General features: G+C 35.3%; 1 protein-coding gene across 1 annotated transcript in view; it reads right to left on the minus strand.

The window, feature by feature from the left end:
* The window catches only part of LOC107728240 (ephrin type-A receptor 3-like), a 96,670-nt gene that overhangs the window by 22,302 nt on the left and 49,034 nt on the right, over positions 1–25,334 (minus strand). The window contains exons 4-5 of the mRNA XM_016538351.1: positions 16,883–17,038; positions 11,207–11,542 (exon numbers count right to left, since the gene is read on the minus strand). Coding sequence (XP_016393837.1) covers positions 11,207–11,542; positions 16,883–17,038 — 492 coding nt within the window. The remainder of the gene's footprint in view (positions 1–11,206; positions 11,543–16,882; positions 17,039–25,334) is intronic.

A 25,334-nucleotide genomic window follows, 5' to 3' on the forward strand; every position in this document is an offset into this window, starting at 1 on the left:
TATATATATATATATATATATATTTATAATATTTTTTTTTTTTACTCAATTTATCCTTAGGGTTTTTTTTTATTATTATTATCTCCACTGTGCCATTCATGCCTTGCACTGTTTTTGATGGTCCTACAATTAAAATGTAAATTTTACAAATTTGTCTCAAAACTCTTCCATTGTGCTCTTTCTAGCTGTATTCTTACGTAAACACCACCATTTGATCAAGGTCTGGCGAACCAGCATAATTATTCAGGGCACCCCTGAGATAGATTAGCAATCTAGTCATTTACATAACCCCTCCGACTAGTTAATTATTTTTGAAAAATGTAAATGCTACAGGCATCCAGCGCAAAGTCTCCCTCCGCTCTGACACTTCACATGGTCACAATCTGTGACTGTAATTCAAGTCCCGCTCTCCTCCAGCCTGGCGCTCGTGTTCTTTTTCAAATTTACAGCTCTGTAATTGCAAGGCAGCAATGAGGCCATGGAGGCATCTGACTTGCCTGTGTTTTAATTTTATTAGACCACAGGAAAAAACATGTTGTTCTTTCAAATGTTCATGCTTTCCTTGATTGTGATTATACAGTCTTGAAATGCTTCTTTTCCCCTGGAACTCTTTCATTTTTTTTTTCTTTTCGTCTATTTCTCTTTGTTAATGAATCCAGATGGGCTCAGTCTGTTTCAGTTTGCAGCCCCGCTGCACAAGCCCCTTCCCTACGGCACTCTGATAGGGGAGGAATTATTGAAGTTTTATAGTGGCCGCAGTTTATGGAAGCTCTGATTTATAATGTCTGGACCGCAGGCTTATTTGACACTGTGTATCTATCTCAGCGTTCACAGCGTGAACAGATCAACTTTGTCTTAAAATCAAAAGAAAAACACTGGTTCCTTCAAACCTTCTGAAAGAAAGTGACAGCAAACAGAGAGAATATGATTATGTTTTTAAAACCAAGTGAGCAGCCTTCTTAGGGAGCATTTTATGGCATCATAGGTACACTCTTGGGATGTGTCTGAATAGTTTTTGATAACATTTTTATAATTGATTTTACTTTTATATTTTGTTTTCATTTCAATTTTATTTAAACTTTTGTTGTGTTTTTGTCATTTTTATCTTTTTTTTTTTTTTTAAATGTGTCAGTATAATTGTATATAATTTTTAGTTTATTTAGCTTTAGTTATTTTAGTACTTCAAGTCAAACTAAGCGAGAAATGAGAAATCGTGTCTTGGCAGCTAGCTGAAATAAAATAAAATAATTCAAAGTAAGAAGAATGCTATTAATGGTTTTAATTTTAGTGAATGATAACAGCCCTGTTCCAAAATCACCCCCTATACCCTTATATAGTGCACTATTTGAGGGGACACATTTGTAGTGATGTCTGCAACCATAGTGGACATTGTCAAGTGCACTCATTCAATCCCATAATGCACCTGAGTTAGAAGGGGTACAATCAAAGCCACTGGAAGGCAAGCATTCAACCTTTAGCCAAAAAAAGTGTAACAGCTAATGCATAACGCTGCGACTTTGGCAGGGAAGGAGATCAGAGGCCGTGTTCTTATCATTTAATGAATCGACAACCTGTTTGCTAATCTTCAACATGTTTTACACTAAACAATACTTTTGTTGGGAAATATATGTCAATTTTACCTTGATAAAAATGTTATTTTTCAAGGGAAGGCAGAGTAGGGAATGTCGCGACAGGTAGGACTCATTTACAACATTATTACCAGCAAATGTGTGTTGCATTACTATTTATAATATTGTTTATTGTCTAAAAATATCAACGTTTACTTTCTTTAGTTTTCAGGTTTTACCTGAAATTAGACTTGAATTGTAATGACTATTATGTGACCATATTCCTTATGTTAATATAATGCATTTTAATGAATAAAGCACAACTGTTTAAATTATTGTATTATATTGTATGTTCTTTAATGAAAATATAATTTCTTCTTTCTATTGCTTCCAAGTTTGTATTTACAACACTGTTCCAAAACAGTTCAACCCAAATATTCAGATGTGTGCAGCACATTTTATGGAGGACTGTTTCCTGATCCTGGTAGAGTAGACTACAATGCCGGCTGTTCTGACTCACAGACTGTAAATAGGTTTTTTATATGAAAGAATTTGCCACTGACGATTTAAACGAGTTTTGAGCAGTGTAGAGTAGCGCTTGTTGTTTGTCGTTTCTCCGATCACAAATGCAGACATGGTTTTATGTTTACGAGGCGCGATGCAATGCGTAAAAAGACAGTATAAGTCATTATAATCCGTAATTATGACCCCACTGGATGCAACAAATGCCTCATTTATAATGGGGTTTATTGTTTTTGTCTTGTTGCGCGGGACACGGCATCAGTATGGTAAGGGGCGTAACATTTCGACAGGGCATCACAGTATGGTAAGGGGCGTAACATTTCCGTCACACGCTTGAGGTATTCGGCCAATCACAACGCACTGGACAGCTGGCCAATCAGAGCACACCTCGCTTTTCAGACCGATGAGCTTTGTAAAAATCCGACGCGTTTCAGAAAGGCGGGGCATAGAGGAGAAACGATAATATACAGTATGTGGAAAATAATGTGTTTTTTTTTACCTTAAACCACATAAACACATTTCATTACACCAAATACACAAAATAATGTTCTCTTTAGCAACATCATATGACCCCTTTAAGGAATAAAGGTAAAAAATATATATTTTAATAAACAAAAGGTATTTTTTCTATGGCTTCCATATTTAAACAAATAAATTGCATTTTTTATAACTCGTACGAGTATTATGCATGCCCAATCATGCTGCTTTTTTTTTTAAATGAACAGAATAAAACCTAATCTTAAATTGCAGTAACCAGCAGTTTGCACTCTTTTTTACTGTACAACATAAACTGTAACTGACTGTCGTAGAACTGTGAAAGCTGGCCACTGACGTCACTGCCATTGTATGATTGGCTGAGGAGCCTCACATGATCCAATTTAGGCGTTACACTTTTTCCAATGGTATGTAGGCTAATACAGACCCTCTCATCCCCCAATAATAAGACAATTTCTGGTACAACCAATGTACACTCAATAGCTAGCTGCAAAAAATACCCAAATAAATTCCAGAGTCTTGCAAAAAAAAAAATCGTGTCTGCAGCACTTCTTGTGCCCTCGAAGTCTGAATTCACTCACTGGTTTTCACTCACTTATTCAGTGGACTATATTAGTGGAGTAATATAGGGAATAGCAAGTAAAGGTATATGTGAAGGCTCTAAAAGGAAGGTCTGAAGGCTCTAAGATTCTGTACCTTCTTTTGACCAACTTCTAACACAGCATTGTAAGTATCCTTCACAGAGAAGCAAATCACAGAATTAGCGACAATATGTGACAAGCTTTGGCAAGCAATATGGCTATTTTTTTTATAAAATAGTTCCAAGAATTTGACAGTTTTATTCAATACTGTGCATGTTTATGGATTTCGGTTTTGAGTTGTTAGCTTAGCAACATGCTAATACCAAACTCTACTGAAAACAATTGTCATTCAAGTCTCCTATGGTTTCCTGTGAGAACAACTAATTGTGTGGCAACAGATCTTTCCACAGGATGTTCACTAGGTTTTCGAATGGTGTATATTTCTTGGCTTTCTCCTTGTGAACAGATCACCTCCGTTTTAAAGCCAAAAGAAATCATCAGTTCCCACAAACCTTCCAGAAGAAAGCAACAGCAAAAAGAACCACATGATTATATGTGGGAAACTGCAAGAATATTGAGTTACGAAAATTGCAGAAGGGAGGGAGCTTGCTGTTCTGCTACATTCAGCTTAGGGGTGTGAAATATCACGATTTGTGATCGTTGATGATTAAAATGTCTCCATGATCTGCTTTTGAAGAAATATCGTAGTATCGTGCTACAGCGTACATTCTATCAGTTGCAGTTCTGGCTCCTCCTCGTCTCAATATACTGTACAACACGATATACATTCACATCAAATGTTAACTCAATGGTAGAGTTATACTCGTGGGACACTGCACTTCCCAATCACAAAAGTGCATTATTTGCATGTGTTTTAAAGCCTTGCTGGTTAAACATTTCATTCGCGTGCTGTTCTGACATACGCTTTTTCTGAGCGCTTACACCTGAAGCCTGTCAAACAGCGCCTGATTACAGGACTAAGTTATCTTTCGCGTCTGATTGCGCTAATTACTGTCAAAAACACACAAGGTTTGCATATAAACACAGTTGGTTTTGTCTAAAGTGAAAGTAAACAGTTGAGAGAAAAACGGATGTGCGCCTGTATATTAGATGCGTGCAGGTCTTAAAGTGACCACAAACTAATAGTACTAAACATGCTGCCGCTTGTCATTAAAGGGATAGTTCACCCAAAAATTACAATTCTGTCATTATTTACTCACTCACATGTTGTCCCAAACCTGTATTAATTTCTTTCTTGTGCTGAACACAAAACAAGATGTTTTGAAGAATGTGGGTAACCAAAGAGTTGCTGGTCTCCATTGACTTTGATAGTAGGGGGAAAAATACTATGAAAAATACTGGGAACCAGCAACTCTTTGGTTACCCACATCCTTCAAACTAACTTTTATTTTCAACAGAAGAAAGAAAGTAATTTAAAACAACCTGAGAGTTAGTAAATGATAACAGAATTTTAATTTATGGGTGAACTATCCCTTTAATGTTAATAAAACGACAAAACACAAAGAGAAAAACCACTCACTGCTCTTTACTGAAACACTTTAATACAGTTGCTTTAATAAGAATCAATGTATAATTTATACAGTGAAGTGTAGTGTTTTATTTTTAGATTTGTTCATTCGGTTTCTTGAATGCTACTGCTAAATACACATACTGTATCTGAAAAAATAAAGCACTGTTTGTTTTATTTTGAATATTATGTGTATTTGTAATGCATATCTTTGTTCTTATTTTATAATAACAAAGATAAAATAATAACAATAATTTTTATCTTCGCCCACTTTGGCCAAATTATCCGCCATTCTTATTTATTTTATATTTTGTTACCTTGTAAGGCTTTGTTTTTAAAATAGGGAAATTAGTTTGGCTGTACTGCTCAGAAAACCTGCAAAATAGTAAAACCAAAATGACGAAGAATCATGATAAAATCGTGAATCATGATTTTCCTGAAAAAAAATTGCGATATGTTATTTTTGCCATAGCCAGCTTGAACCCACAACCTCAGAAATGGATTGAAATCAGAGCGCTGCGTTTACAGGTGTGGCTGACGATTATTGTCCAGCACTTTCAAGTATGCTGCAGTGCAGATGTAAGCATTTGTAAATAATCCTAGTTAAGTGCTGTCATGATAATGACATTCTGCAGAACATGCTGTCCAAATGTCCTCCACATGGTTCAGCGGATGTGGGACAGAGGCATGGCATTAATGTGGGTTCAGACCCTCCTTTCCTTTCTCCATGCCCTTTTCCACCAAAAACTCCACACACCAAACAGAAGAGGCAAACCGTAACAACGTATTTCAAGAATGCATCAATGAGTCATGGAAAACCTTCTGTAATGCCATGATCCAGCTAAACACTACCATGCAGATCAGGGTCCAAACTTAACACTTGCCAAGTGCCAAACGCAAGTCAGAATTGGCTTCGGCTGTTGACCGGTTTCAAAATTGTTATGAGGAACTGCAACATTTCATGGTTTAAATCGAATTGTAAGAATGATATCTGACCCTCGCTGATGTAATGTGAGCGATTCTAAAGATACATATACAAACCATTTGCATGTTTTCTAATGCCATATAATACACTTAAAAATATAATATTTTTTGTGATTCTACTTGATACTGCAACATACGCTACTGTTCAAAAGTCTGGGGGCAGTAAGATTATTATTTTTTTTTTTATGTTTTAATGTCTCTTTTGCTCACCATGGCTGCTTTTATGTGATCAAACATACAATAAAAACAGTAATATTGTGAAATATTATTACACTTTAAAATAGCTGTTTTCTATTTGAATATATTTTAAAATGTAATTTATTTCTGTGATGCAAAGCTGAATTTTCAGCATCATTACTCCAGTCTTCAGTGTCACATGATCCTTCAGAAATCCTTCTAAATTTTTTTCTTTCTCTTTTTTTTTTCAATTCACTCGTCATTGCCAGGTGTGCCAAAAAGTTCATTTTGCACAGCAGTATGAGGCTTTGTTGGCATTACTGAAAATCTCTGCCCTGTCCTGCCCCGGCACGATTGCCAGGTCGGGTGAATCAGCCCGTTAAAATGGCAGAACCATCAGGTCTCAACACAAACGTTTTACAGCTCTGATGAGGTTGAGAGCCAAGCAGAGAGCACTGTTCTTACATGGAGGGCAGCTTGCGTGTGCTGTCTCCCTTGGGCTGCGGAGCACATGCTGGCTCTGTTTAGATGGATTGGGCTGTGCTGACAACCCTCTGAGCCCCTCGTAAATGTGCTCTCTGCAGGCCCGACTCACTAGATTGGCCGTTCACACATCCATCTCTTTGTTCTGGCTGTGTTTTATAGGACAGTAAAGGAAGCTGGATTATTTGTCTAAGAGCAAGAGTAGAGAAGAACAGAGAGAGGGGTCACGATCTTCCTGGTTTTGGTTTCTGAAACAGCCTGAACTGAAAAACTCAATCAAAAAGACAGTAAATGAGGGTGAAGTGCTGTCTAGTAATATTGTGAAATATTATTACACTTTAAAATAGCTGTTTTCTATTTGAATATATTTTAAAATGTAATTTATTTCTGTGATGCAAAGCTGAATTTTCAGCATCATTACTCCAGTCTTCAGTGTCACATGATCCTTCAGAAATCCTTCTAATATGCTGAATGAAATGCTGCTCAAAAACTAACTAACTAACTAACTAACTAAAAAGTATTATTATGAATGTTGAAAACAGTTGCCTAATATTTTTGTGGAACCTGTGATGCTTTATTTATTTATTCATTTATTTATTTTTAGAGTTCTTTGATGTATAGAAGGTTCAAATAAACGGCATTTATTTAAAATTTAAATCTTTATTAGATTATAAGTGCCTTAACTGTCACTTTTAAATTATATATAAATAAATAAATAAATAAATAAATAAATATATATAGATTGGCCGTTCACACATCCATCTCCTTGTTCTGGCTGTGTTTTATAGGACAGTAAAGGAAGCTGGATTATTTGTCTAAGAGCAAGAGTAGAGAAGAACAGAGAGAGGGGTCACGATCTTCCTGGTTTTGGTTTCTGAAACAGCCTGAACTGAAAAACTCAATCGAAAAGACAGAAAATGAGGGTGTAGTGCTGTCTCTGCGTGAGGAAATTAATACCATTGCAGTGCAATAAACTGGAGCGCTTAAGCCAAAGTATGCTTCTTTGTACTGTGTGCTTTGAAAGCAAGTAAGAATTGAGAGTGGGAGTGTCTATGTCTAAAGAGATTAATACATTGTTAGAGGGTAATAAGGCCATAGAAATCAACAAACAATAACTAAAACCAAATGACCTTAATATTCTGAAATAAAAACATAAAACAGAATGTATTTAAGGTTTGTTAAAATGTTCCTCCGAGACATCAATGAAGGACTAAAGGAGAGAAGCCTTAAATCCGCATTTACTGCCCATCATTCTGAGGGGCCACAAATCTGTCACCTCAAGGTATCCTTGTGTGATAAAAACACCTTTAATAGAGCGGAGCTGTGACCTAGCAACACTAAAAAAACCTTAAACCCACAACAAACTCTGGTGCTTATGGCCAGGGTCATTCCAACAATGCGATACATTTTGCAATACATTTTTATAACCCCATCTATATGCCTTAATATATTGGAAAATATTAAACTCAGAAATTTGAGTGGATGTTGCCATTCTATTCAGGTGATTCTGAAAATAATAATATAATAATACAAAAAATAATAATAAATAAATTATGTATTAATGAAAAGACTAAGTGAGCAATACAGACTAGTATTTAAGAGCTTTCGAAAGATGTTTTGAAAGAGGACCTGTGCTCAACAAAGCTGCATTAAAATACAGTAAAAACTGTAACATTGTAAAATATTACAATTCAAAATAACCGTTTTCTATTTTAATGTATTAAAATGTGATTTATTCCTGTGATGCAAAGCTGAATTCTCAGCATCATTACTCCAGTCTTCAGTCACATGATCCTTCAGAAATCATTCTAATATGCTGATTTGATGCTCAACAAACTTCTTCTTCTTCTTATTATTATTATTATTATCAATGTTGCAAATAGTTGTGCTGCTTTATATTTTTGTGGAAACTGTAGAAACTTTTTCAGTATTATTTTACAGAATTGATTTGAAACAGAAATATTTTCTAACTTTTTAAATGTCTTTACTGTCTCTTTTGATCAATTTAAGTGCTATTGCTGAATAAAATCATTATTATTATTACTTTTTAATTCAGTTAGTCATTTCTCATTTTCTTTAATTTTTAACATTTAATTTAATGAATGTCTGGACTAGTATTTTATAAAAATATTGAAAACATGAATGTTCAATTGACTCAATGGTCAGTACATTTATGCCTCACTCTGAACATTCTAATATGCTGATTTGATGCTCAACAAACTTCTTCTTCTTCTTCTTATTATTATTATTATCAATGTTGCAAATAGTTGTGCTGCTTTATATTTTTGTGGAAACTGTAGAAACTTTTTCAGTATTATTTTACAGAATTGATTTGAAACAGAAATATTTTCTAACTTTTTAAATGTCTTTACTGTCTCTTTTGATCAATTTAAGTGCTATTGCTGAATAAAATCATTATTATTATTACTTTTTAATTCAGTTAGTCATTTCTCATTTTCTTTAATTTTTAACATTTAATTTAATGAATGTCTGGACTAGTATTTTATAAAAATATTGAAAACATGAATGTTCAATTGACTCAATGGTCAGTACATTTATGCCTCACTCTGAAAGAAGATGCCTTTCTTCACAGATAAATCAGCATTTGTTCTACAACAGAAGATGAACGATCTGCTGAGTGAAAATGCAGTCCTCTGACAATGACAGTAAGGATTTTATGAGGTCTCAGGCAAAGTCAACTGCTCCCTGTGGTAAAAGGGTGCAAAACTATCAATCCCTAGCCTTTGAACTTCTAGTAGTCCAAGTAGTCTTTGCCTACTATTTCATGACACCAGAACCCAAAGCCTGTAATCTGTGGACCAAAGCCTATACTCTAAATCAGGGGTGTCAAACATACGGCCCGCGGGCCGAACACGGCCCACAGAGGTGTCCAATCCGGCCCGCAGGATGATTTGCAGCTGTGATAGCGCGGAATGAGCAATAGGCTTGCGGAGGCATTAAACGGTTCTTTTCTTCCTTCCAAATGGAATGTTGAGCTTTGTTGCACATCGCTGAGAGGAAATTGAATTGTCTTTGTGAATACGTCTCAGCCGATCTCAGGGGACCATTAAAACATTTCGCTCAATCAATGGAAATCTTTGAAGACATATTTCTTTTAATACATGGCTTTGAATGAAGTGTAATTTTTGGAAATATTGTGTTAATGTCCCATTAGAAGACCCTGTAGAATTAAATGGATAGTTCACACATTATTCTGAGCCTCTATGATGTTCTTTCTTTCATGGAACACAAAAGATGAATTTTGAGGCAAATCCTGGCTGATCAGGGCTGTCAAATCACAAAATTATAAAAAGAGCACAATAAAACGATCAAACATGTGAAAGATATGAATGCTATATTCTAGTATGTGTTATATACAACCCAGGCTCATTGGAAAAATGATCCCGTGGCAACATTTATTTAAAATGATATTATGCTGCTTTCTGTTCATTTTTCATCACTTTCAAAGTGTGTTCATGTGAAACAGATGAACATGAATCTGGCAACATTTTAATACATTGTTTGTATGTATTGCAGCAGTTACTGTAAATGTTAAATGGAAATTAAATGTCCGGTGAGTGCCGCTAAAAAGTTAATAATCTATCACGTTTGAAAACAACATAGTACCTACACTAAACTTGAAACTTAACCAAAAGTGTTAACAAAAGCAAAAGTAACATACAAAATACATTTGCTAAAGCAATCATGCCATTTTAGCTCGCTTCTACAAGTCTTTGAACAGTTTTTTTCATGGCTCCTGTTTCACGTGACTCGCAAGTGCAATCCTGTACCAGGTGTGCTACCGAGCAAGTTTGCTACATTCGAAAAGCCACACATATGGAGCAGGTTATGTGATGCAATCATAATTTGTGTAAGAACGTGTTGGCGTTTTACTGACATTTTTTTTTTTGGGAGTTTTGCAAAAATGTAGGTAAAGGAACATGTTTCCTATTAGCCTAGTTCTGTCAGGACCACTATCGTCAAAGATGATTGACAATTAGCATACAGTTTGGATTGGCGGTATGGTTCTGTTCCGGGCAAGAACTCCCTGCGCATTCATGCAGCCTAGCATGGATAAGAGCAGGGAGAGCAGCGATAACAGAACAGAATAACCAGAACAGAACCAGGGTAAACAGAACAGAACCAACAAATGTATTGCAGATATCGTTAAAGTTCAATAATGTTATGTACCCATTTTAGAATTAGTCTGATTCAAAGGAAAATCAGAAGGCTGAATCCCGACTGACAGAGGAGGAGCTGGGGATGGAGGAGGGTAATTAGCTATTGAGCAATGCGAAAACTGCTGATAATACTGAGGGACCATATATATGAATGCTTAGATAGGTGTCATATTCCCATAGGTTGATGGGGATCAGCTGAGAGTCAGCTGATGCAAGCTTGACTAACGTGACCTACCAGAACTAACACTATGCTAGATTTTAGCGATATACAGTATATGATGACAAAAGTATTGAGGAAATGACACTTTGAAGCCATTTGACATGAAACACCATTGGTTCTGATTTTTTTATTTAGATTTATTTCTTTCCTTTCCTGCACACAAAAGCTCTGTATGGTTTCAGAAGACTTGGTGTATAGCACTTGAATCACATGGCCCTCTTTTATAATGCATTTAGGATGATTTTCGTGAATTTTGGAGCTGGACAGTTCCAGTCCAAGTTTGTTTTATGGAAAAGAGTCAGGATATTCTTCAAAAATTCACCTTTTTCTGTTTCATGGCTGAGAGAACCTAGGGGTTTCAGATTAAACATGAGTGTGAGGAAATTATAAAAAAATTTTCCTTCATTTTTGGAAGGGGTGGTGAACTATTCCTTTAATAGTAGGACATTCTGGGATGAGAGACTCACCTGCTTGGTTGGTAGTGATGGTGACCGCAGCGTACTGGCGGATCGTGGGGGCTTGGGAGGACACTCTGTTTTGGGCCTCAATCTCAAAGGTGTAGTTTGTGTGTGCCAGGAGGTCCACTACGGTTACTGTCGTGTTAGTGAGGCCGGTGGCACGGGGCAGGAAGCGCACGGCCCCTAGGCAGGGTTCACACTGCCTGGGACCCGGCCAACATCGCTTACAGACCACGTTAAATATCACGTCCTTCCTGCCTCCGCTGTCAGCCGGCCAGTTCCAGTCTAGAATCACTGATGTCTCATTAATGGCAGAGATCACATTGCGTGGGGCAGATGGAGGTCCTGAGGAAAGAAGATACGTGATATAATATTTACTCATAATTTTAAAATATATATAATATATAAAAATATAGTACAACACGATGAAAATCCATTTGAGCTGTATTAAAATGCATATTCAACACTGACACTGTGAACCAATATTGACCCAGGAAACCCATCTCAACCGTTTCTTCTACACTCTTTAAAATAAAAGTTCTTTATTGGAACTGATAGTTCCATGAAGAAACTTTAACATCCACAAAACCACAAAAGGTTCTTTATAGTGGACCTCAGTTCTTTAGATTATTAAAATATTGTTCACATGATGAAAAATAGTTAAGAACTGTTCACTGAAAGGTTCTTTGGGGAATCCAAGATGGTTCTTCTGCGAGAACTCATTTTTTCTAAGAGACAGCATGCAGACAGCAATGAGATTAAATGGAGAGGAAACAAATACTTTTGGATTTGATTTGCTTCTCAAATCAAAATTCAATGGTCTCAATATGAACTCATTAAATTCTGCCAAAATCAAATTATTTTTATTTATTGGTTTATTAATTTACATGTATTAATTCTCCAAATTCTGCGAGCAACTGTCTCATTTGTGTCTTTTTTTCCGATTTTTCCTAAGGGATGACAGGAGAAACATCTGGGACAAAGTTTATACTTAAATGAAACACAACTGAGAACTCCGTTAAATCTCATGAGCTATGAAAGAGCAATAAAATGTCCCTCTGGGGATGTACGTTTACTTTAAAAAGTGTGGGTTTAATCGTTAAAGTCATCAGTTATGGATGGATACGGAATTTAGGCAGGCATGCCCTCCCCCTTGTTAAAATGCTGGCAAAGCCTCTAGAATTACTCCAGAGTTCAGAAGTGTCCTCACTGGATTGTTATATTAACTTTAAAAGATTGTCCCGATAAAAAACGGGGTATGAAGTGTGGCCAGCGGCCTCTATTCATTGTAATAGCAGGCCTGCACAGCAAGCTGTTATTTGAATAAGTGACAGACTTCTGCGTATATATGAACAAGAGTGAAATCTCAGATTAAAGTAAAGAGATGGACACCAGTTCAAAGCCAGACTGTAAATAATTTTGGAATACTTTGTGAATTTAATATCTGACCTCTGGGTATTATTACATAAAAACTAAATTCCTGCCTTAACGATGGTGGTGAGTGAAGAAATCAGGAGTGCAATGTTGGGTTTGTTTGATCTGACGTGAATTCACACACACTGAAGGCCCAGAGTTTAGAGAGGGTTTCCTGCCTCTTGAACCTGAGAACCATTTTGACAGACATTTTGTCTGAGAAGGAAAGTGGGGGAGAGATTTGATACTACATTAAGAAATAGAACATTACACAAAGGAATCTCCTCCACAAATTCGCTCCGGAACATTCCAGAACACTCCCTGTTGCTTTCCCTTGATTCTGACATGACAATAAATCAGATATTTCGCTTCAAGGTCAAATACAGGATTCCACACAATGGCCTTTTCAAAAGCTCTTATAGAAAGAAGAGCAACATTCCTTGAGGAATAATTCACTCAAAATGTAATTTTATAATCACATTCACCAGCTCTTGCGGAGGGGTAGACTGAAAGACTTTCACTGAAGGTCTTGAACATCAGTCTGGTGCTCACATGTAACTATCGTATGACTTCAGAAGGCATAGAATATAGCATGCAACTGTTTTTTATACAAAGCTAGGATATTTCTTTCAGCATTTATGCTGTGCTTACACTGTAAAAAATAAATAGTTGAGAAAATGTAAAATAAGGCAACTTGATGCAGTAAGACATTTGATTTGTCTCAACAATAGCTTTTTAGTTTTTTAAGTAAAGATACTTTGTTCAGCCAACATAAATGTAGTTGTTTATGCAATGCTGATTGTCTTATTTTGGTAATATAATTTTTTTTTTTTTCACAGCAGCTGAAACAACAATTGCTGTTGTTGAGGTAATTATTTTTTTTCTGTTTCCTGGATGAAAAAAAAAAGGATGTGTAAAAAGTCACCACATTATCATTTTAATGTTTATTTACGAATGACAAACTGGGGAATGCTATAGAAACCTTAATGGGTAACTTAGTCTAATATGTAGACAACATTGTCTTTGTTTGTAAAACACCTTTCAAGACTAAGGTATCCAAAAAATTAATTAAAATTGATTAAAAACTCACAAAGCCTTAACATTTCAGCAATATGAAATTCTTTGTTCAGACAACTGTGTTTGACTAGTTGGGACAACATTTGGGGTAATTTTGTTGGTCTGACAAGGGTTTTTATGTAGTTTCAAGAAAATAGCATTTTCGGTAAAAGCAATTAAGCTAAAATAAAATGTAAATTAAATTTTTTTTTTAGTTTTAATAACAACAACAACAACAACAACAAATCATGTAGCTGTAGCAATATTACCAAAACTTAAACTAAAATTAAAATGAAAACTGAAGATATAAAAATAAAAGCTAATTCAATTTAGGAGTGTCACTATATGAAATTAATTAATCGTGATTATTTCGTTGTTATTGTTAACTAAAACTAATAAAAATCATTTTCAGCAATACACACACACACACACACACACATATTAATTGAAAAACTTAAAACAAAAAAAAGTCCAACTGCTATGCACTTGAATGGGGAAATCTCATAAACTGCTTGCCAAACTCACATTTTTGCAATTCAGAAATAAAATCTTACATGAACACAGTCATACATAATAATAATAATAATAATAATAATAATAATAATAAATAAATAAATAATGTACCTGCAGCTATATTACCAAGACTTAAACTAAAATTAAAATTAAAACTAAACTAAAATAAAAATACATAAATAATAATAATAGCTAAACAAACAAGCAAACAAACAAATAAATACATTACACTGAAGTGGATTTTTTTGATTAACATCTCATTTTGTATTTCATGGTTGAAATAAAATACAAGCTTGAAATTACATGAGGGTGAGAATCTTTTATATTTGGCTGAACAATCTTTCCTACTATTTTACAACACATCCTTGATCTTTCCTTTATATAAAAAATGAGTATCATAAAAAGGAGGTTGTCTGTGTCAGCACAGATAAAAAAAAATGCATTAATGTGCCTCAGTCTGCAGTGGCAACAGCATAAACCAAAGTCTCTTTTTTTATAGGATGGAGGAAAAAGTCGTTATATGTCACTAGGTAACATCTTTGCCAGAGCAAGGCATCCTTTGATCCTCACGTATAATAGACATCACAGTGAGCAGGTAATGTTAACAGACTGGCTGGCCTGTTAGCGGGAGGATGGGAGGTGTGCCAGGGTAAGCCATGCACTACACGGACACTTCAGTCTGACAAGCAGCCTCCAAAAGTGTGACTACAGCCTTCATTATTACCACAGACCTGACCAATCGCCACCAAAACAAGACATTCTCTCTTTGACATATGGGAGATGTTTACATCGGGTATTGATAAGTGGCACAATTATATAACATGCCCGCCGTTGACATTTTCCTCACGTCAAGGATTTACACTGCAGAATATCGCCTTTATGAGGTCATAAAAAAAGAGACAGGCAGAAATAAACAAGTCCATTTATACGTACTAAAAACAGGCATAAATATGTATGCCTTTAAAACATTCACCGGTGATTAAATGCCGACCTTCGCTGACACGACATAGAATGCAACATAAACTGTAAATTTTACAAAGCAATAATTCACGGAACAACCGCCTGTATAATGCAGCCATGACCTGAATTATATTCACATGCAAAAAAAACATCTCTGAAGAACTCCGAATGACCTTCCACAATTATTGCTGATAATATCATGCGTCGTCTTCCTTTAATTGCAGTTCCGCTCTCAGAGCTGCACTTAAAGCGTATCTGTTCCACTGCCTGCATCCGAGCAGATTCTATCAAGATAAATGTTTAAACTCAAGGGCTATGACAGTATGAAGTGGAGAAATTAAAGTCGCACACTCCGTTCAAGCATTTTTCCGCTCACTGTAGCCATCAAAGTCTTAAACTAACATTGGCAATGAATGCTTAAGTGGAAATGAAGACTCAGTATTGCATCCGACAGCCAAAATAAAAAGCGACTCGCATGAGCGTGCATGGCGTGATCTGACGTGCTACCTACTACTCGGCATGTCACGTAAGATACACCCTATTAAACTTGGCCGCGGAATTCAATAAGGCTCTTGGTGGTTTTATGTGATATGAATCAGCACTGATAGCAATGCGGTGATTTATGGATAATGTGTTTTGGAATGCTTGGCAGTCGCTGCATGCATCTGTCTACCATCTGCGTACTTCTCCATAAAAGAGAACGGGTTCGCTTGCAAACCCGAGGAGGCCTGTCGGTTGAAACGGTTAAAAATAAGCAAACACGGGCTATTCTCGGTGGGATAGCTCGAAGGCCGCTGAGGGGGTATTGGAAGCTTTGTCAGAACGAGCCAACACAAATTCATCAATCCTTGAACAAACACCATCCTTCAAAAAGCTCCGGCGCTTCCGAGGGCTGCGCGGCGAACAGGAACGCCGCGTTTCAAGTAACATAAATAGTTATCCGTACAACAACATCACTTCTAAATGCTTGTGGAGATTCTGCTGTCCTGCACTGTTGTGTTGAACATCTGTGTACGCCTTTGTGTTGTGGGTCAATCTGACCCAAATTGGTTTTCATGCAGTTTGCCAAAAATCAAGAAAAAAAAAAAGGAAAAAAAAAAAGATTCATGTAACAAAAGAAAACCCATAAACAATTATTTAGTATAATTGAGGTACTGTTATATTTTTGTTTAATATTTTGAATTTGTTTTTTTCTTTTCTTTTCTTTCTTTTTTGTAATTGTCTTTGTAGTTTTTATTATTATTATTATTATTATTATTTATTTTTTAGTTATTTAGTACATCATGTTAAACAAAACGAAATTGAGAAATGATGTGTTGGCAACCAGCGGAAATAAAATAAGAATATTAAATAGATTAAATAACTCAAATATATGAAACATTGTCTTTGGATGATTCAGAAGACTAGTTTTCAATTTCATATGTTTCATATTTTAGTGTCATGTAATCCCATCAATATCATGTATTTTATATTTTAGCCTTTGACAAGCTACAAATAAAGTTTATTTGTCCTGATTCTATTTGTCCAGCCTTTCCAAAACACATCTATGTGTCGAAACTTTGCAATGACCCGAAATTAGGAAAAGTCACAAAATTACAAGAAGAAATCAATATTTAAACTAGTGTTTCAAGCAGTTAAAAAAAATCAAGTGTGGGTCAAATTGAGACAATTAGGAGGCTTAACGGTAACGTCAAACCTATAGAATCTGGAGAAAATGTACTTATGTAGGTTAGCAGCACGTACGAGAGCAGGCCATCGAGACGGGGTCCTCTTCCGCACGGAAGTAGGTTCTCTCGCAGTCGCAGTGCACGGCTTCCTCCTGGTGCGTGTAGCTGTGCGGTGGACACTTGGAGCACTTGACGTTCCCAGAAGAGGCCTTATAGAAGCCGGGCCGGCAGGCTGTGGAGACAACAACAGGAGGGAAGACAAATTAGGATGCTGGGAGTCTCTAGCCAACAGGGCCATTCATTACCCCATTACTATGCTGCCACTTTTAATGGAGCGAATCATTTCACATGACCATATGCATCGGCGGACACAATGGAAAGTCATTTAATCATCTGCACGGACTTAAACAAACTAATAGCTGTACCAACAGTGCTGAGACGTGGGTACGGCCGGCCACACGCACATGTGAGTGGATGTTATGACCTCATAGGAAAGAAATATTGTTTCAAAATGACAAAGAGATTAAATGGAGAGCAAAAGTAGACTGCTTCTCAGTAATCTCACAAGTGTCACCTAGAGAGTTGACTGACCCCAAATTTTTGAATGGTAGGTTTAGGGCAATAAGTCTTCCTTAAACAATAAATTGTTTAAGGAATGTTGTTTTAAAAGTTGTTAAAGTTATTAGATTAAAAATTTTCTTGATAATGGCATAAAAAAAAAAAAAAAAAAGAAGACAAATTAGGATGCTGGGAGTCTCTAGCCAACAGGGCCATTCATTACCCCATTACTATGCTGCCACTTTTAATGGAGCGAATCATTTCACATGACCATATGCATCGGCGGACACAATGGAAAGTCATTTAATCATCTGCACGGACTTAAACAAACTAATAGCTGTACCAACAGTGCTGAGACGTGGGTACGGCCGGCCACACGCACATGTGAGTGGATGTTATGACCTCATAGGAAAGAAATATTGTTTCAAAATGACAAAGAGATTAAATGGAGAGCAAAAGTAGACTGCTTCTCAGTAATCTCACAAGTGTCACCTAGAGAGTTTCAGAAGAGACTTCAAGAATGTCTTCAACTGTCAACATTTCAAAGTCCGAAGTCTCATTATGAGCTCGAACATTCCTCATCAAATTCCAAGACCAAATAAACCCAATTAAATGGTATTATTGTCTATCATAATGAAGAAAAAAACATTAAAAATTAAATACCAAGAAAGGAAAAACAGGAAATTATATCAACCTAAAGTTAAAATATTTTTTTTACTTTATTTTATTTTATTTTGTTTTGTTTTGTTTGTTTTAGTGAAGTCTCTTATGCTCACCAAAGCTGCATACATTTATTTAAAATTTCAATACAAAACAGTACTATTGTTAAATATGATCACAATTTAAAATAACTGTTTTCTATTTTAATATATTTTAAAATGTAATTTATTTCTGTAATGCAAATCAGAATTTTCAGCATCATTACTCCAGTCTTCAGTGTCACATGATCCTTCAGAAATAATATGCTGATTTGCTGCTCAAGAAACATTATTATTATTAAAAACAGTTTTTTGACCACAAAAAGCAGTCCTTGAGGTATTTTAGGAGAAACATCAGAAACAAAGTTTATGTTTGCCTGAAACATAATTAAGTCTTTTGAGCTATGAGCAATATGAGCAATAATTTTTCCTCTGGGAAATGAACATTTAGGAGGATTAAGTCAGAGCTGTGTGATAAAGTATGTTTAAAAATACTTTTAAAGTCTCCTTTAATGTCACATTCAGCTGAGGTTGCATGAATTATGCAAATACATCTCTCAAAAAATGGAAAAAAATATCTCTGCTATTAAAGTGTACTCGTCAGCTCATCCATCCCTATTCATGAGAATCCCATTCCATTACCCATAATGAAGAGGGGAAATCATGATGAGATGGCTAATTACTGTGGCTCACATGCATCTGTATTCCACTCCCCTCTTGTTGCAGGTTCAATATCTAATACAGTTGGTGAACCAAAGCTTCAAGTCAGCACCATCCTCCTAGAATCAACTGAATTCTGCTTCACGGCAAGAAAACCGAAGGGGCTTTATTATAATAGAAGCAGCGAGGTCAGGATCTTCTTCTCTGGGAATACAGCAAAAGACCTTACGGTTTAATAAAGGTTTGTTTTGGGGTCGGATGCAACCACTTCCAGCATATCAGTGATGTTTATTACCTATCTCACAGTCTACATGACATTCCCACAGCGCACCTACATGCCTGTTGTTTCTCCTGAGAGGTTTCTTATGCAGAGTGTGAGCAGAAGACGCCATGGAGAGTAGCTGTGATGCATGGGAATGCAGGTTTATATTAACCTGTCTCTCCTCCGAGGCTCTCCATTAGGGACTGCACAAAATGAGGCTGATGAAAAAAATGCAGGTGCTCTTAATAGTGTTTGTTACAGGAAATCTAATCTGACACACTGCTACCTCTGTAAAGTCCCAAATGTGATAAACACAGATCTATGTCGCAAGAATATGTCTGAGGACATATTATAGCTCAGAGGTGGCTTTTTCACAGCTTAGGAGAGACGCACTTTTTATATTCTCTTATTTTGTATGTTTCTCCTGAAACTGAAGGATTTCTCAGTGTTGTTATAGGGATAGTTCACCTAAAAATGAAAAAAATGTGTCATTGTTTACTCACCCTCAAGTCATTCCAAACTTGTATGAGTTTCTTTTTCCAGCTGAACACAAAAGAAGATACTTTGAAGAATGTTGGTAACTAAGCAGTTGCTGGTAGCCATTGACTTCCATAGTATTTTTTTTCTCTCTCCATACTATGGAAGTCAATGGCTACCTTCAATTGTTTGGTTACAGACATTCTACACAAAAAGAAGAATGAAACTCTTACAGATTTAGAACGACACGAGGATGAGTAAATGATGACATTAAAGCTAAATTACGTCTAAAACTAAGATTATTAAAAATATTTCAATTACCATTTTTAAGTAATTGAGATACAGCTGAAGTAAAATAAAACATTAATTGGTAAAAAAAAAAAAAAGAAAGAAAAAAAATGAAATTAATTAATAAAAAACTCAATATTAAAAATAAAGAAAAAACGTAGCAAACTTAAACGAAAATTAAAAAAGTTGCCTTGGAAACTAACTGAAATAAACAAATGTAAGTTTAAGTACTAAAATTACTACAAATAAAACTGGAAAAAGCCAAATAGAAATATATAAAAAATTAAATTAAAATTAAAATGACAAAAGCATGGCAAATCTAAGCAGAGTGCGAGACACTGTTGAGGTCTCATCTGTTAGATTACAATTTTTGTTTTCTAAAAATTCTCCATTTGCTCTCTTGGAGAAACAACTGAGATCTCGTTTGTATGTAGCCGGATAGAGAACAAAAACTGATTTCCTTCCAATCATTCTTGATTTCACAACGCCCTTGACATGCGATGACCGTTACTTATAAACAGAAATAAATTACACAGGCCAAAAATAAACAAAGGAGATGCAAGACAAAGAGTGGCGCGGGTCAGTGAAGCAGGTGATGATGGAGAGAAAGGTGCCCCAGTTTCTGTCACACGAGCGCTTGTACTTGACAGCTCTTTAATAGAAGCCTGGGAAGCCAATGGCTCTCGACGGCATCAGCCTCTCCTCTCTCCAAACCCTCATACTGCAGTGAAAGGCTATGAATGACATTACCCAAAGCTGTGCCTGCTCTTCCTCCACGTAATCTGAACGCCTCAGATGTTCAGTGGAGCGCTGAGTGCGGGATGATGTATAAGTTTGTGTGTCTAACACGACGTGCTGAGGTGGAAGCGCTTTGTGTGTGTGAGCTGGGGCTGTTATTGATTACACGTGTGCTGCGAGGAGACACTGGGGCTCACTCCCGGGCTAACAGGCACGGGAAGGGAGTGAGAGCGCTACAGAGGGGCGCTGAGGTGATTTCTCATCCAGGCCTCCCAGCACACGCTCCATACGCACTCGCTCTTAACAAGAACACACACGTGCTGTCCCAGGAGCCAGCCTTAATAAGGATATGAGAGATGATCTTATTACTTTGTCGATCTTTTCTTCGCTATCTTGACGAGGTTTGATATTGGGGAGGTCGAGTAAAAACAAAGAGCTGTGAAAGAAATCTTCCCAGAGGAATGAAAAATCAATCGTTTCTAGACAGCAATGAGATGAAGAGCAAACGGCGCAAAAGATTAGAAGAAATCTCAACAAATGTCTCAAACTGCGCTTAGACCTGCCAAGACACCAAAATGCGCACTTGACAATCGTTTATAAATGAAATTTTAATTTAGAAATTGAAAATATTCATCATAGAGGTGTATTCAGCGTCGTGTCACTGATCCAAACAGTTCAAAAACAAAACAAAGCAAAGTAAAGCAAAGCAAAGCAAAGCAAAGCAAAACAAAATAAAACAAAACAAAACAAAACAAAACAAAACAAAACAAAACAAAACAAAACAAAACAAAACAAAACAAAACAAAACAAAACAAAACAAAACAAAACAAAACAAAACAAAACAAAACAAAACAAAACAAAACAAAACAAAACAAAACAAAACAAAACAAAACAAAACAAAACAAAACAAAACAAAACAAAACAAAACAAAACAAAACATTGACGAGGTTTGATATTGGGGAGGTCGAGTAAAAACAAAGAGCTGTGAAAGAAATCTTCCCAGAGGAATGAAAAATCAATCGTTTCTAGACAGCAATGAGATGAAGAGCAAACGGCGCAAAAGATTAGAAGAAATCTCAACAAATGTCTCAAACTGCGCTTAGACCTGCCAAGACACCAAAATGCGCACTTGACAATCGTTTATAAATGAAATTTTAATTTAGAAATTGAAAATATTCATCATAGAGGTGTATTCAGCGTCGTGTCACTGATCCAAACAGTTCAAAAACAAAACAAAGCAAAGTAAAGCAAAGCAAAGCAAAGCAAAGCAAAGCAAAACAAAACAAAACAAAACAAAACAAAACAAAACAAAACAATACAATACAATACAATACAATACAATACAATACAAAACAAAACAAAACAAAACAGTGAAATTAACCTTCCCATTATATATATATATACACACACACACACACACACTATACAGTATGTATATGTGTATATATATATGGATTTTATCATTTATTTATTTACTTATTTATTTATTGTTTTAAGCATAATTCATTTGTTAATTATGAATCCATTAACAAATTAAAAATAAATAAGAATACACATACAGTACAAACACAAACACACACACACACACACACACACACACACACACACACACGTTTTAAGCAATAACTGTTTAAATAAAAAAAAAAATAGCTTGTATCTTGTCATTTTGCTTCTCAAGTAAATGTGTCTTGATTTCATAATGTTTAAACATTTGTACTGGAAAACAAGACAAAAATATTGAGTAAGAAAATCTCTTTTTGCAGTGTGCCAACAACTTGTATTGAGTATGTTTATTTTTAATTCTTCTTTTAATTTTAAGAAGAAACATCTGAGATAAAGATGATGCTTAAGTGAAACAAAATTGGTATCTCCATTAAATCTCCTGAAATACCTCAGAGAAATAAAATGTTCCTGTGGGAAGGGGTAGCTATGTGTTAAAATACAATAAAAAAATAAATAAAAAAAATGTTCCTCTGGGCTATAGAAGAGAAAGCTGAAAAGAGTCTTGTGTCATCGGTAACTGCTGATATGATATGAGAGCAGACCTCCCTGTGACTAAACAGGATCCTATCAATCAATAGAAGCATAACGTGACGACATGACGGTAAGTGCTGGCTAGATTCACTTACGGTACGCTCTTTATACAGTAGCTGGCAGAGAGGGAGAGGATACAAGGAACAAATGCATTCATTCAGCACCTCCTGTTCAGACTAATTGCCTGTGAAACTGTATCTGACTCGCTGGCTCTCAAAAGAAAAGCCCACCGTAGATGCCCTTCCTCTGGGGAGACGAGAGCAAAGTCCACAAAGGTCAGACTATCATTCCCATTATCAGTCGCAAAATGTCTGATGTAAAAGTCTAAAATTAACACTGTCTGAGATCATTAAAAAGGGAAATCTTTTAAAAGTACAATTTAAAATGTGCCTAGTTAAAACACCTTCCTTACATCTTAAATAATAATCATAATTAGAATCAGATTCAAAATCAGAATATTATCAAGTTAATATTAATCAGGATTTCCAGCATTTTTATTTGATTTCCATCAACATTTTTAAATATTTTTCAAAGTAAAAAAAAAAAAAGAAGGAAAAAAAAAATCATCAAGTCATTCTATATGACACCTGACAACTACTTGCCTTGGCTTAAAAAAATCGACATATCTGATATTTCCTAAACACTTTCAGATAAACAAGGGTCTTCAGACTTCATCTCTGTGACTTTTATGGTTTTATTGTCACATAACAACAAAATGGCTTCCTTTTTAATTTAGTAGACAAACTGTTAGTAGTCAAAGTTTTCAAATCATATCTTATTTAAACTAAACTCGAAATAATAATAATATCATTATTATTATTATTAAACTTGCAATTTTTTAAGGAATAAAATTATAATTAATATATAATATAAAATATTATATATATATAATAAAATAAATAAAAAAAATAAATAAAAAAATAAATAAAAACAAAACAAGAAATAAAATTGATTTGAAATGGGAGTGAGCAGATAACACCAGAGACAAGTCAAGATATCAGTGCATCCACTCCCCATGACAATATCTAATATATAGTTGATGAAACATGATCAATTGCAAAAAACTAGTTTGTCATTTCTGATAAATGCAGTGACACATTCTTATTATATTTCAATAGTAATAAATGGATTTATGGATCTATACATTAGATTGAAATATGCAACTTAAAAAATATTTATTTATTATGTGAAATCAATTCCAAATCCATTATTTATGCAAGAACATTCATAACAATCATGTATAATTTAAAGTGCAAGCCAGTTGTTTTTGTCACAGATAAGAAGATTTTTTTGTCCCTTTATACTTGGAAAGCAGAGACTGGCTCTTTTCCACAAGAGTTTTATGCATAAAGTTTAAAATGAAGATGTTAAGTTGAGACCCACTAAGCGAGCATCATGGGAAAAACCCCAAACCCAATTAAAGTGCATGCATGGGTTTCATTTCCACTGCTAATTCAATCACTGCCAACACTGACACCTCTAGAGCTCTCCACTCAAATGACCTCTGACCTTGATCAATGGCTGCCTGGCACTGCTGCACAGCCGGAGACCTGACAGAGCCTCTCTATGCATATTCACATAGCATGACAAATCTAGTTTGTGGACCGAGAGTTTCAAGCCACAATGGACAAAATAAAGTTTCAAAGTTTATACATCTTCTAAACATGCTAACAAGCTACATGTTATCATGTGTTGAGGATAAACAAACAGAGGAATACACAAACAAATTCCTCAACACAAATGCTCAATTAAACACACATTCATAAATCTCAGATTCACACATGTGTCCGAATTGTGAGCTCTCCTCACTCAGTGGTCCATTTATTCCCGCGGGCACTTAGGAGAGCTCAGCTGTACTACTCAGAGAGGCCTGAAACGTGATCAGCGCTCCTCTGTTTGTCCTGGAACCTCTACAATGGCACTCTCAGAGGAGAATGAGGCCACCTCTCCTTGAATCAATACACACTGCCTTGTAAACAACACCAATGACACCACCAAACACACCATTTATGGGGCCTTTTTATATGGAAGGCCTCAAGAACACAAATGTGGCCAAGGGCATTAATATCACATCATCGTCTGCATGTTTGCTGTTCAGCTTTTGCATTCAGTGGTGGTTCAAAACTGATTTTGTTTTATGACCCAGATTTTACACACAAAAACAGGCCCATTTCACCCAAAATCAATCTGTGTTTAGCATTAACAAAATTAAACCAATTTTTTAGGACAATTAAATATTTTGCACATAAAATAATAATAATAAAAAAAAAATAAAAAAAAAACATTCATTTGCATTCATTGCATTACACACATTGTATCAAAAATTCATTGCATTACATTTCACTTTACATTTTTAATTCCATTTTTTCACTGTGATTATCATTATTGCAATATAGTACATTTTAGAGCTTTACTCTAAATTGCATACATTTAAAAAAGTGCCATATACACTTTAGTATGTATTTAACATCATATTTCTTCCCCATTACAGTAACTAGAAAAAAGATGTATCATGAAAAAGTCACATTGCATAAATAAATAAAATAAAATAAAATAAAATAAAATAAAATAAAATGAAATGAAATAAAATCCTAAATTAGGTTAAATAATCTTTACATTTTCTTTAAGACCTAGCATTGCTACTGTTAAATAAAGCTATAACTATTAAAAACTATGAACTATTAAATTTTTTAAGGATTCAAATTATATATATATATATATATATATACTTTTTTTTAAGAATTTTTTTTCGTAAAAGTGGTGTATTCAATTTCATGGTGTATTCAAGACCTGAGGAAAAAGAAAAAGAAAGA

The sequence above is a fragment of the Sinocyclocheilus rhinocerous genome, unplaced genomic scaffold, assembly GCF_001515625.1.
Source record: "Sinocyclocheilus rhinocerous isolate Xijiao unplaced genomic scaffold, SAMN03320098_v1.1 scaffold2021, whole genome shotgun sequence".
NCBI classification, from domain to species: domain Eukaryota; kingdom Metazoa; phylum Chordata; class Actinopteri; order Cypriniformes; family Cyprinidae; genus Sinocyclocheilus; species Sinocyclocheilus rhinocerous.